The sequence below is a fragment of the Lynx canadensis genome, chromosome A2 (assembly GCF_007474595.2).
Source record: "Lynx canadensis isolate LIC74 chromosome A2, mLynCan4.pri.v2, whole genome shotgun sequence".
Taxonomy (NCBI): Eukaryota; Metazoa; Chordata; class Mammalia; order Carnivora; family Felidae; genus Lynx; species Lynx canadensis.
In genome coordinates this window covers 168,582,939-168,596,706 of record NC_044304.2, presented here as the reverse complement: position 1 = coordinate 168,596,706, position 13,768 = coordinate 168,582,939, and the positions used below count along the sequence as shown (strand labels likewise).

At 44.5% G+C, this 13,768-nt stretch overlaps 1 protein-coding gene across 1 annotated transcript in view; it reads left to right on the top strand.

Moving 5' to 3' along the window:
- The window catches only part of ESYT2 (extended synaptotagmin 2), an 81,428-nt gene that overhangs the window by 49,356 nt on the left and 18,304 nt on the right, over positions 1 to 13,768 (top strand). The window contains 7 exon segments of the mRNA XM_030308924.1: positions 632 to 752; positions 4,404 to 4,526; positions 4,528 to 4,581; positions 5,602 to 5,684; positions 7,095 to 7,146; positions 8,193 to 8,282; positions 8,948 to 9,043. Of these exon segments, the coding sequence (XP_030164784.1) occupies positions 632 to 752; positions 4,404 to 4,526; positions 4,528 to 4,581; positions 5,602 to 5,684; positions 7,095 to 7,146; positions 8,193 to 8,282; positions 8,948 to 9,043 (619 nt within the window).

The window sequence follows — 13,768 nt, the reverse complement described above, 5'->3', positions numbered from 1 at the left end:
TACATATTACTGAGTTCTCTGGGCAGTAGTTAATTCAAAATTATTACAGTGGTGAGTACCCAAATACAGTGTGAAGAGAATAAACTGTAAATTCTTCTACTTCATTGGGACCTATGGACATACAATGAGAGAGAAATTTAATGTTAGAAACATGGAATGAGTAGATGGATGTTTGTTATGGTATTCTCTGCACTTTTGTGGATGTTTGAAATATTTTATGCTAAAAAAAAATTTAATGTATCTTAGTATTAGGTCAATGATAAAGTTACATAGAATGTATGAAACATTTAGAATATTGAAATGTAGCCAGAATATATTACCTTGTGTTTTCAGCTCTACTCAACTATATATCTCAACTATACATGCACACACACACACACACACGTGTGTGTGTGTGTGTGTGCGTGTTTGTGTACATACACATATACATCCCACATAATGGTCACCATAGCCATATCACAGCTCTGCCTTAAAATGCTTGTTTTAAATACTGTTTTGGAGAAATTCGACAACTCCAACCCTGTAAATGGGATATTAGATCATGTTTGTGCTTACCTTTGCTATTAAAGGCAAGACCTACTATTGATGTGCCTGATAGTTGGTTTGTTCTTTTTTATTGCCCTCCTAATAGTGGTCTGTCAGATACCATCATTCTGGATATAATATCAAACTATCTGGTGCTTCCCAATCGGATCACCGTTCCTCTTGTCAGTGAAGTTCAAATAGCACAGTTGCGGTTTCCTATACCAAAGGTAAGTATGCCTGCGCCCCTGTTAGCACTTAGGTGTAGATATGGGACGGCCTATTGCATAGTTGGGTGTTGTAACTTGCTGTGGTTCTCTTAGCAGTGACCTTGCCACATGGATCTGGATGTGATAGTTTGGCCTGTCCCAGTTCAACGTTTATTTATTTTTGGGACAGAGAGAGACAGAGCATGAACGGGGGAGGGGCAGAGGAGAGGGAGACACAGAATCGGAGCCTGACGCGGGGCTCGAACTCACGGAGTGCGAGATCGTGACCTGGCTGAAGTCGGACGCTTAACCGACTGCGCCACCCAGGCGCCCCTGGCCTGTCCCAGTTCTTGAGGGATTGGCTGAGGTACATCACAGAAACTTCAGGGCAATTCTTAATCCTCAGCTGTGAACATCCAAGGTGCTTATAGGGATTTAATCCTGCAAATGCTATTCTGCAAGTCCTAAAGGACAGCTGTGACAACTTAGTTGTTATCTCAGAAAGCATATACTATTTGTAATAACAGAATCTAAGAGCTTAGTACGCGATGGGAACTTTGTGTAATGACTGGTACACGTTTTCTCTCAGAGATGAGAATATGGTCATCTCGAGTCCTCGAATAAGTTAACGTGGCAGAAGCAGTGCTGCTGTTACCAACTGCCCTGGATGAAATGGGAAGGCAAGCCTCGGTCTCAGAGCACAGCCCTCGGGCTTAATAGCAGCTTTGGTCTTGGGGTGTATTACTTGGCATGTGTGGACCTCATTTGTTCATCTGTAAATTGGGGATGGTGCCTAGCACAGAGTTAGGTCACAGATATTGGAGTCACCTTCATTTGAGTAGACTAAGCACCCTCATCCCACGACTGAGAACTTGCCGGTCAAGGACCTAGAATTCCCTCTAATGGTCAGACACGTGCTTGGAGTGGATAGACCCTCACAGGTTAGTGAGAACTGTTAATCTTAAAGATAAAACCCCCAGTTATTTTACCAGCAAAAATGGGTTTCTTCAGGAACGGCAGAGAATTGCAGTCTGGGACAATTAAGCTGTGGCAAAACCACAGGTGACTGTGCAGAACAGAGGAGAGGAGGCTCTTTCACAGAGGAAAGGGGGAGCCGGGAGGGGCCGCTATAAACTCAAAGCCCTTTGGGGTGAACTGGGAGCCCGAAGTGTGGTGGCTGCTCGTGAGCTGAGCTGTCGCCAGGGGAGGAGGAGACCTTCCTCCTCCTGCCGGGCTGGCAAAATAGCGTCACGTGGAAGGTGCATCTCTTCCCGTCGGGTCTGCAGTGGACAGTGGAGTGGTGGTGCCTGAGCCCTCCCAGTGCTGGCCTCCCGACCCCATTCTAAAGGTTTCCTTTAATTAATTTTCACAGAGCTTTTCCTGCTTGCTCCTTACCCCCACCCGTGTAGTCTGTCTGCACTCCTGTCTGTAATGAGTGTGATACTGATGCACACAGGACAGCTGATTTTTTTTTTTTAATGTTTACTTATTTTTGAGAGAGAGAGACCCAGAACATGAGCAGGGGGGGGCAGAGAGAGAGGGAGACACAATCTGAAGCAGGCTCCAGGCTCCGAGCTGTCAGCACAGAGCCCGATGCAGGGCTCGAACCCATGAACTGTGAGATCGTGACCTGAACCAAAGTCAGACACTTGACTGAGCCGCCCAGGGGCCCCAAGTTGATTTTACTCAACAGAAGGTGTGGAATTGGTCCTCTTTCAGTGGAGGTGTTGTGTTCAGTGTTCTTCCTGAAGTAGAAGGAGACAGCCTTTCCCTGATGTTTGTTACGTTTTTGTAGTTAAGCTGGATCTCTGTAACAGTGCACAAATCCTCAAACACCTATAAGCTTTCTTATATTTTTTAAAAGTACCAACACCCCAGCTAATTGGTGCCCAAACTAGTTATAACATGGGCATTCAGGTTTAATGGAACACTACATATGAGAAATGTCATTTTTCTTTAATTTACGATTTTCATCTCCGAAAATGCAAGAATTCTTTTCCATGTAGAAATCCTCATGCTCCTTTGCGTCTTATACTTTTTATTCTCTGAGCACGGTGAGTACTGAAGCCGTGCCAAAGCCAGCCTTCTTTAACCTTGGGTTTAAAAGTCAGCACTACTTAAACATGTTGCCAGATTATCTAAACTTTACACACATGAAAATGTAAACAGAAAATTCTCTAAGTTTTTAAAAGTGTATTTATCTGTAAAAATGCATGTCTTCCTAGCTGATGGGGTCAGGAATATTGCCCAGTGATTTTAAAAGCGTTTGTTTAAGGGGCGCCTGGGTGGCTCAGTCAGTTAAGCATCCGACTTTGGCTCAGGTCATGATCTCATGGTTCATGGGTTCAAACCCCATGTTGAGCTCTGTGCTGACAGCTCGAAGCCTGGAGCCTGCTTCAGATTCTGTGTCTCCCTCTCTCTCTGCCCCTCCCCTGCTCGTTCTCTCTGTCTCTCTCTCAAAAATAAATAAACATTCAAAAAATTCTACAAAAAAACCAAAAAAGGTTGTTTAAAGAGAGGAGAATGCTGCTCCGTGTTAACTTTACCACCATTGTTTGCCTTGAAAGAAGTGTGAATGGATATTTTTTATTTTACCTATTAAACAACATTTTAGGAAAAGAAAACTGTGTTTAAAGTCTATGAGTAAATGTGTATTTCAAAGTTTCAGTTTCTTCTCTATAAACTACATTCAATGACTACAGCTGACCCTTGAACAGCATGGGTGTGGGCACCGACCCCTGTGCAGAAAGTCGGCATGATTTCTGACTCCCCCAGAACTGCACCAACAGCCTGCTGTTGACCAGATACCGTACTGCTAACATGAGCATTTAACACGTATTTTATATGTCTATGTATTTTATTTCTGTTTTCTTATAATGAAGTAAGCTAGAGAAAAGAAAATGTTACTAAGAAAATTATAAGGAAAGAAAATACATTCATAGCATTTTGCTGTATTTAGTGAAAAAAATCCTGGGTGCCTCGTGGCTCAGTTGGTTAAGCATCTGATTTTGGCTGAGGTCATGATCTCACAGTCTGTGAGTTCCAGTCCCGCTTTGGGTGAGCTCGAGCCCCTCTTTTCTCTCTCTCCCTCTTCCCCTCCCTCCCTCCCCTCTCTCCCTCCCTTTCTCTCTGCCCCTTGCTCACTTGCACCCTCTTTCTCTCTCAAAAAAAAAAAAAAAATGCACGTTTGAGTGGATCTGCACAGTTCAAACCTGTGTGGTTCCAAGGCCGACTGTATTTCATAGGATTGTTCTAAACTGGAAGTAATCATTGCATATGAAGGGCTTAGTATCACGTCTGAGACATCTCTGTTGGTTACCAATTACTGTAGCACCGAACCATAGGGCTGTGTTGGTGACGCATAAGGCTCTGTGACTCGGGCTCCTCAGGCTCCTGGAGTGTCACCGTGGGGCCACCGACTCCCACCTCGTTCTCCTGGTCTGGTCTCCTGACTGAAAATAGTACCACTCCAGTGCCGTCATCTGGTGCTGCTTTGGTTTTTCCTCAGCGCTGCCACCTGCGTGCTCCACGTTTACTTTCTGCTTTGCCGCACGACAAGAGGGTCTTTGTTTCGTTCCCTTCCGTCCTGTTTTTAGGACGGTGAGTGTGCACAGCGTTGTTCCCTGTCACGTGAACCAGTGAACAGTCCACGGGTTCTCCTTTTTCTCTCAGGGTGTCCTAAGGATACATTTTATCGAAGCTCAGGACCTTCAGGGGAAAGATACTTACCTTAAGGGACTCGTCAAGGGAAAGTCGGACCCCTATGGGATTATTCGAGTCGGCAACCAGATCTTCCCAAAGCAAAGTCATCAAAGAGAACCTCAGTCCGAAGTGGAACGAGGTATACGAGGTAAGATGTGCCCAGTGGTGTCGCCTGGCTTCTCCAAATTCTGAGTCCGCTCCTGTTAACACAGGAGTGTGGTTGGTGTAGAGGGTAATTTAAATCCTTTTTGCTTTAATTTCCCATCTTTAAAAAGCATTGCCCCTTTCTCCGTCCCTTCCTACAATATTATTGTCATGCCAACACATAAACGACACATAAATTTAAACCTTGATGACATTAAACCATCACAATACGTAATTGGCAGAATATTTTTCATGGGAAAAATGTTTTATGTGGTTAACATATGTAAACATACAATACGAGATTAGTTATGTATCATTTTGTAAATTCTCATTTAATACATCTGGACATCTCTACAGGTTAGTAATACAGATGGACCCGATTTGTGATTGCCATTCACTTCCTTACCCAAAAGAGATCTTGACTATCATTCCAGCATTAGAACCGCTGTTGTAACAATGTCATAGGAATATATTTTTCTTCACTTGACCAAGTTTTCTCCAAAGAAGCTCGTCAAGGTGTTATTGCTGCGTCATGAAGTGCAATTTGAGTAAAGGAGTGATACATTTTTGCAGAATTGTTCTTCGGAACAGTCGTGTGGCTTATACGTCACCAGCTTCCCATCCTTCCGGTCCAGGCTGTTGCCAGATGGCTTAATCTCTGAGTGGTGGTACGTGGGTCACTAGTAGTTATCCCAAGAACAGGACTTGAACACAGCCACTTCAGGGCTAGTAAGGTGTGCTACCCTGTTCTGTTTGCGGGTGCTGTCTTGTGACCTCCTTCCTGAGCAGTGGAATTTGACTCGGTGAGACTAATCCCAGGTACTGGAAACACAGTAGACTATGTGGGCAGATGTTTCAAAATGATCTCCCACGGAGAAGCATATGTGGTTTGACAATGAGAAATGTAAGTGCTTAACCACTTATAAGAGAAAACTAGTATGGTGCTCTTTACCATAATCCTCATATTCAGCAGGTGCCGACGTTAGTAAAAATGTAAGATAACTACCACTCGTTATTTTTTCAGGCTTTAGTCTATGAACATCCCGGACAGGAATTAGAGATTGAGCTCTTTGACGAAGACCCGGACAAGGATGACTTCTTAGGAAGGTAAACCCTGAGGCGAGGAGAACACTCTTCCCAGTAGTCACACTTAAAACTACCGCAGCTTTGAAAATAGGTTATGTGTATGTAACGTGTATTGTTAAGTGGCTCTTAGATACAACATTTGTTTCACTTTAGACTTCTCGAGGTATGTTTTATTTCTCTCACATTTAAGTATAGAAGGAAAATTCTAGATCTACGACCATCACAGCAACCACTAGCTGTGTGTAGCTATTTAAATTAATTGATGAAAACTAAACAAAATTTGAAATTCGCTTCAGTGGTTGTACTCGGCCCCATTTAAGTGCTCATAAGCCACATCAGAGCGGGGCCCCAAAGGCCAGTGCAGCTCTCCGCCTTTCACGCCGCACAGGCAGCTCCCCTCTAGGGTGTAGAAATGAGGTTTTAAACGTTTCAGTTTGTCGAGTTTTTTAGGAGCAGGGGGGATAGTATTTACATTGTGCCTACACATTGGAAAAATAATACTGATTTGTATACTTAAATAGAACAACCAGTACAGCTGAAGAATGAGCTTTTAGAAAAATACATCTAAACCTAATCTTTATTATTTAGCTGAATTTCTTGTGGCCAACAAGATACGGGGATAGATGACATTGGACAGGCTTAGCCTCATCAAGATGACCTGTGTATTCTGTGACTTCAGAATTCATTCCTGAGCTGGTTTAAACAAGGGGTGACTGAAATATTGTAAGCAGGGCAGTAAACAGATCAATTTGCATTTTAGTAGAGCCACCGTGTGGCTTAGAGTGGCGGGACTGAGACTGGGGACTACGGTGATCGACCAGGAAAGAGCTGTGAGGGTCTGACCTGGGGTAGGGGCAGGAGGATGGGTAGCTACGAGCGAAAATAGGAGCGGACTTCTCCCACCCTCGTCATCTCTGGCTTCCGTGGGAGTGCCACACTTGGCCGTAGAGCAGGGTGTTTAGGGGAAGAAGGGGCTCTGGGAGATGACTGAGCCCGAGGCCTCTGTGGGGCTCCAGATACTTGATGGTCCAGAGCTGAGGAGTGAGGATGGGAAGGCTGTAGATACGGACGGCAGCACCAAAGGAGAGCTTGTTGGACAGGAAGGCTGAATATTTCCACACATTTTTGGCATATTCATATTCTGTAAACAGCTACATTATAGGGAAGACCACATTTTTTACAACTGTCATCCTGGCTTGGCCAGACTGAGGGTCCTGACCTCCCAGAGACTCACCCCCCGCTTGTCCCTTACTCTTCCCTTCATAGTTTTGAGATAAACCCGAGGAAGCTTCTGAACGAAGTCTGTCTGTTGATAAACTCTAGCATTTTGATGCATGTCCGTGTACTTTTTCCTAGACAGATGTTTAAGGTTATTTCAGTGTTAAGAAGTATGTTCTATATTCTAAAGTTGTTGTGTTATTATTTCCATAGTCTTATGATTGATCTTATTGAAGTTGAAAAGGAGCGCCTTTAGATGAAGTAAGTTTTCTCTGAGTTCTTGTTCCATTTCACGGCCAGTGACAGACCTGCTGCCCGTCCCCACTGTGTTCCGAGAACCGAACGGGTCACTTCACAACACTGAGAACTTAGGCCCTTCAGTGTTAGCAAAGTGAAAAGAAAGAAGTTTGACAGCCCAGTCAGATGGTATGTATTGAGAGCCCAGCATATGTTAGAAATTCACGAGTACAAGCACAACACTCTGGGAGTCAGGGCAGAGGCCTGTGAGAAGCTTCCTAAAAGTGGGCTTTCGAGGCGCTGGAGGTATAACAGCTAGGAGGAGAAATTGTCACGTGAGCGCCGCCTACAAACGCAGTGGGAACTCACAGGCAGACACTGCTTTCAAGCAGGACCTTGCCATCAGAATAAAAAGCGTTAAAAGCGAGGAAAATTTTGAGATGGCTTCTAAAAGATGAGTGTGATTGGGACAAGCAGGACATAAGGAAGCAAATAAATGTTGAGATCCACTGTTCCAAAGTAACACATTCTCCTTCCTGTGCACTTGTGGCAGCCCCTTAAACGCCGAGTATTTGGGGACTAGCTTTGATTAATTGCTTTGTGACTTTTAAGCTGAAACAGCTGAATACTCTTTTATTGAGAAGTATATAGTGGTGAATAAAAGCAAACGTGAATTTCTTTGATACTGAAATTCAGTGTTTGGTATCCATGTTGTATTATCTCTTGGCCCATAAATTCTATTCAGGTCCATACGTAGAAGCCCTATGGTGCTGGACAGGACTGGAACACGTTGGAATCCTTGTGTGTCCATTAGGGATGAAACAGTGTTTACTCCACCATGGTTTTGTTAGGGTTCGGTGAGGTAGTGTTAGTGAAGCCTTCAGCACCCTCCCTGGCCAGGCTCCAGCGGCTGCTCTGGGGTCGCCAGCTCATTAGAGATCGGGCAGGACTCCGTCCTGCAGCAGTAATCAGAACAGTGCCTCCCAGGGAGCGGCTCGTAACACTTGTGGAAACTGCTTGACTGGAAAGTCTGACTCAGGAGAGCTGTTGTGAACGTTCACATTCTCTCCTCAGTGGTTCACCCTGGACGAGGTCCCAAGAGGAAAGCTGCACTTGAAACTGGAGTGGCTCACGTTGATGCCAAATGCTTCAAACCTCGATAAGGTGCCGTGATGGAGTGTTTCCCCTGACAGCTGAGATTAGAATCTCTAGACTGCATGGCTACTTGGCTTACAAAAATTACAGCAGTGATTTTGATTATTGTGCTCTAAGTCACTACAGTTGCATCAGGGGTAAATTAAAGGTACTGGAATGTTTTAAAAGAGGATTTATAGGTCCTTCCCACCTGCTTTACGAGACCTTCACGTTTTGTGCTTGATATACTTTGGGGGTTTGGCGAGCCGCAGATCACCTGTGCTTTATTTAATTGATTTGTGTAGTTTTTTTTTTTAATTTTTTTATGTTTCTGAGACAGACACAGAGCATGAGTGGGGGAGGGGCAGAGAGAGAGGGAGACACAGAATCTGAAACAGGCTTCAGGCTCTGAGCTGTCGGCACAGAGCCTGACACGGGGCTCAAACTCACAAGCCGTGAGATCGTGACCTGAGCCAAAGTCAGAGACTCAACCGACTGCTCACCCAGTTGCCCCTGATTTGTGTAGATTGCCATTAAATATATTTAGTGTTTTCATTCTCTCTGTGTTGCATATAGCGGATGGTTTATTTCACCACCTTTCTTATTTTCTTGAGCATTACAGACATAATCAGGTAGAAGTACTCTAAAATCTTCTGGAAACACACCTGCTGAGGCTTTTGTCCTTTCCCTCGTAGGTGCTGACAGACATCAGGGCTGACAAAGACCAAGCCAATGATGGTCTTTCCTCTTCGTTGCTGATCTTGTATTTGGATTCAGCAAGGAACCTTCCGGTAGGTAATGCCATGGGAGCTCCCTTGGGTGCCCGTTTTCCCGGCAGTAGATCTTGTGTTGAGCCACACCGTGTCACCGGTATTGCTCCCAGGAGAACAGCAAAGGGGAGGGGTCAGTGTGTATTTGCTTCATGAGTGTAATTTATGTTTCTGCATCTTACTGATTGTCCAGAATGTTCAGAGTTATCTTTACTCTGACATGCTTTATGAAGAAATCTCCATTACATGAGAAAAGGATGTGCCTGGTAGTTAGGGAAGAAGATACTCTGTAGAAAATCACTAATTATTAAAATGGAGTTCCCTAGGGATGGACATTGTCTTCTCTGGCATGGGAATAAAACAAAGCAGCTCTGTCCACGGCCCCAGAGTCCACTCTGGCTGTGGCGTGGCAGGACGGCCGGTGGGCAGCCTGGCAGGACAGGCGCTGGCTGGAGCCCCTGGTGCCCTGTCCCGCTTGGCTCCCACGGCCTGGAGGGAGAGCCCCTGCTCGTTTGCATCAGAACTGTTTGCTCTTAGAAAACACTGTGAAGTGTGGCTTTTATAGGTGATGACCACAGCTGTGGGGAAGAAAAATCCCACCGTTCTGTTCGTGTGAAGTCTCATGGGATCCTCCACCACCGTACTTTAAATCCACTATTTAGGGTAATGTGATCATTATATAAATGTTGCATTGTTTTGATCACTTTTTTTGAGTGCCAGTTCCCATACCCAGCGGATGGTCATCCCTGCCTTCTTTCACTGTGTTAAACACCAGACCAGTTCTGTTGAGGTTTGCAGGCTGTTTCCCTGCTAAGCCTGTAGTAAGTGCTCATCCATCCCGGCGCATTTGCATGTAGTCTCCCTGTGTCCTCTCCTTGTTGGCATCGACGTGGTGGAGACAGACGAGAAAGCAGAGTGTTTACTGCCCTTCACAGTTTGCATCCAAGTGTCTCACGTCAGACTGTCCTCGTCTCACCTCCCCGCGGAAGCCCACGGAGTGCACACCCCACTTCTCCTCCAGTGCCTTTCAAGCTCTGAAAATTGCACTTCACTTGCACTTAGCTCAAAGCAAAGTAAACGTACTTTGTGCATCCCTGTGTTTTAGTTAAGGTTTTTGACAAAATGTAATTGATCTGTTTTTATACTGGGAAGATGTAGTTGAACACTGTGTAATTATATGCAACTGTACTCTTTCTTTCAGTGAAGGTTTCTTGACTAATTTTAACTTCATAAATTCTTAATTTTTCTTAAAATGTTACTTTAACCTTTTGGCCAGTCTTCCAATTCAAACTCTGACTTTTTCCGTTAACGATCTCAATTTGGGGAAAGTTGTTTTGTTGTTATTTAACCTTCCTGCAGAATTTCTCATACAGTAGAACTTTTTGGTTTTTAATCACAGTAATGTTTGTTTTACAGTCTTTTATAATGCCTGATGGAAGTGAATTTGTTATATATTTTAGGATACTGAGAATAGTATTAAGTGAATTGGCAAGAAAGAATTAGGCCTCTTTTGAAGTGTGTATTTTGTCATTAAATTGAAATTTGAGTAATACGTAAGCAAAACAAAAGCAAAAATGAATTTATTAACCTTTTATTAAAATGGCACTCTGTGCACGAAGTATGCTCTGTCTGTCAGAGGCAAAGGATCTTTGCAAAACCGCTGCCCTCTCGGGTGTTTAAGTTAAACGACAGCGTTTACCCACCGTTCTCCTGCGTTTCTGTGGGATGCTTTGACTCTGCCTTTTGCAATCCTGTTTATTAGTGCTTCTTGTGCGTTCACTGACCGCGGTCCACCATTCTTTGCTTTCTCCTCCTGTTTCCACTCTCCTAAGAGTATCTACGAGGGAAACTTTGGGTGTGGCTACTTAAAAGAGAGGCGAGCGTCGGACTAGTGTTTTGTGAAAATACTACCTCAGTCTATAGAGCACTATTTGTGAGTTCTCCAGTGTTCTTTCTTCCTTTTGTTTTAATGGAGACTGCTAGAATGTGGGCTGGAACTTCTAATGCCATCTATTCAATGGTGGAATGATGTGGCATGCTTTTTTAATTTTCTTGCATGATTTCAGTTACTGTGCGTGTGTTTCTTTTGTGCTTGTTTTGTAAAAGTAACACCGCTGTAACCAACTTTGGTGACTACATCTGATGATGAGATGAACAAATCTGGTGAGTTGTGAAGCATCCTGACATTCCTAAGCTGCTACTGGCCCGTAAAAAAATAAAGATAAAAATTCTTCTGAGGGGAAAATGAAACCATAATAATTAAAGCCGATTTTCTGAGGGTTCATCTCAATGTGAGATGTAAATGTTTATTTGCAAGCTTTCAGAAAACGTCCTTAGATCTCCTTTTCCCTCCTGAGGAAACACAGAAGTGTTAGAACTTGGCCTTCCTTGAAGTGCCAGCTGTACCTGTGGGGATGGTCAGTGAAGACGGATGTCCACCTGTTGCCCTGGAAACGCGCCTTCTCCTCTTTTTAACCAGAGCTCCTAAGGGAGAACAAAATACATTGAGTTTATGATTCAGCTTATTTTAAGGAACTTAAAGAATATCCAGGAGAGGGTAACTGAGCATTTCTAACCCACTTATTTGGGAAGCTGACTTTGATCTTCTTACGTCTGTTTCCTGGGGTCTTGCTCTGGGGCCCTGATTCCTGGTACTACTGTTCTTGGTGCTTGTAGCAGACAGTTGTTTTTACTTGCTTTAGGGTCAAAGAAAGTCACCGATGGCTTAGTCATTAGTCTAGAAAGTTACTCTTTCTAGGCTGATTTAATTCAATAACTTAGTGAGATTCATAAAGTTCTTCAGCCCTTGAATCTAACAGTGGTAGTAAAATGCTTTGTGCTCTCGAAGAGATTTCATTTCTGTTTCCACATGCACTTTCAGTGTATTCTTATCAAAGAAGGGTGGGGCAAAAGTTGAAGAATGGGTATTTTGCCCCATTTTATCCATGAGGGACATCGAGACCCTGATGGGTTAGGTGAGCTGTTGAGAGTCACGTGGGTAGGAAATGGTAACCATGGTCTCCTTCCTCACTCTCCTTGCTTGTTGCTATTTGAGGTGTTTTCAAAGTCAAGATGAGGTCACTGGTATGTGTTGGCAAACATTCTCTATAACTCTCGAGTTATGAAATGACTTTATATTTTGGGTGTTTCTTAGTGACGGTTGTAAGCTGCTGTGGACAGCAGTGTGACCCTCCTGCATAAACTCTGTTAGTCTGCAGTGGTTTTTCTAAGTTACCTTTTCTCATTCTGTAATTGCTTTCTTTAAAGGGAAATATTTCTGACCTTGTGTCAGGATTTTTTAATTGCTTTATGATCTTGAGCTAAGACATTGCTAGCTTATCAAAACCAACTTCCCTCCCACATTATCAAAATCATACAGTAGTGCTGCTTAGTGATTCAGTCATAGGCATCAGCACAGTGTTTTATGAGATTAATTTGACCAGATTTGATTGCCTTTTTTCTTTTTTAAAGAAAATTGGATTTCATCATCAGGTTAAATCATTGCTTTCTCAATTTTCCCCCAAAGGCTGAGACTGTTGGTATTTCTGGTAAAGGCCAGCCCCGTTGGTCTTGTACCTTCTACCTACTCAGGATACTTAATTTGCAGCCCCATGCATGCATTACCGCCATCTGGGAACCTTTGGCACTACAGGACTTTCTCCCGTGTGGAAACAGTCTGTTGACGATATAGACTGTCGGCACTTTGCCCTCCTGTTTTGATCAGATTTGGAGCTGAATGTGACCCTGGAGCGCCGAGGGTGTTCTCTGGCTTCCAGTGGCCAGCTTTCCAACCTGGGAACCTGGGACTTACATAGTAACACGCATTTGCTGAACACCTTCCAAGGGCTCTCCCTGTCCGCCCTGTTTAATCTCCCCATCACATCACTTTTCAGATAAGGAAACTGAGGCAGCACAGAGAGTGTGAGGGACAGAGGTTAGAGACCCAAGATCGCAGCTAGTCAGTACCAGAGCTGGGCTTTGAACTCTGCCTTGTGACCCCTCCTGTCTACCCCATGCTAGTGTAGAGTGAGGTTGTTACCACTTCAGGTTTGTGAGTTCACAGAGCTGTCCATGGGGTTTATCTGAGATGAGTGTTCACACTGTTGCCTCCTTGGTATCCGTAAAATTGGATACTTGGTACACAGTAGCAAGATCACTGGGTGTGATGATGCAAGGTGCCATTTCACTTGTAAAAAGTGCAGGTGGCATTACTTTAAGGTCTTTAAAAACAAAAAGGGGGTGTACCTGGCTGGCTCAGTCAGTGGAGCGTGTGAGTCTTGATCTCAAGGTTGTGAGTTTGAGTCACACATCGGGTGTCGGATTACGTAAAAATACAAATCTTAAAAAGTCCGGGCGGCTACACTGCAGGTTATTACTGCCTCCAGTTGTGGGGAGCAGCCCGAGGCTGGAAGGTGCCGTGACGTCTGGGCCGACGCTGGCCCCCTCCCAGTGTCCCCATGTGATCTGGCCCGTCTCTCTTTCGAGCCTGTGCAGCCCCCCACGATCTCACAGCGCTTCTCTAGCTCTGCCACCCACACCACGGCCTCTCTCCTCACTTTTGCTTTCGTTGTGCATGTTAGAATGAGATGTGCATCACACCTGCCCAAAGTGAGCTTCAGCAGAGGTTTCCGTGACACCTGAGGGTTGGCGGTCCTCACATGTCAGGGCGGTGGTTCCCAGCCTCACCTGGCCCATCTGGTGGGTCCAGTGTTTGGAGCTCCACAGGCCGCCTCAGTGGTGTGGCCT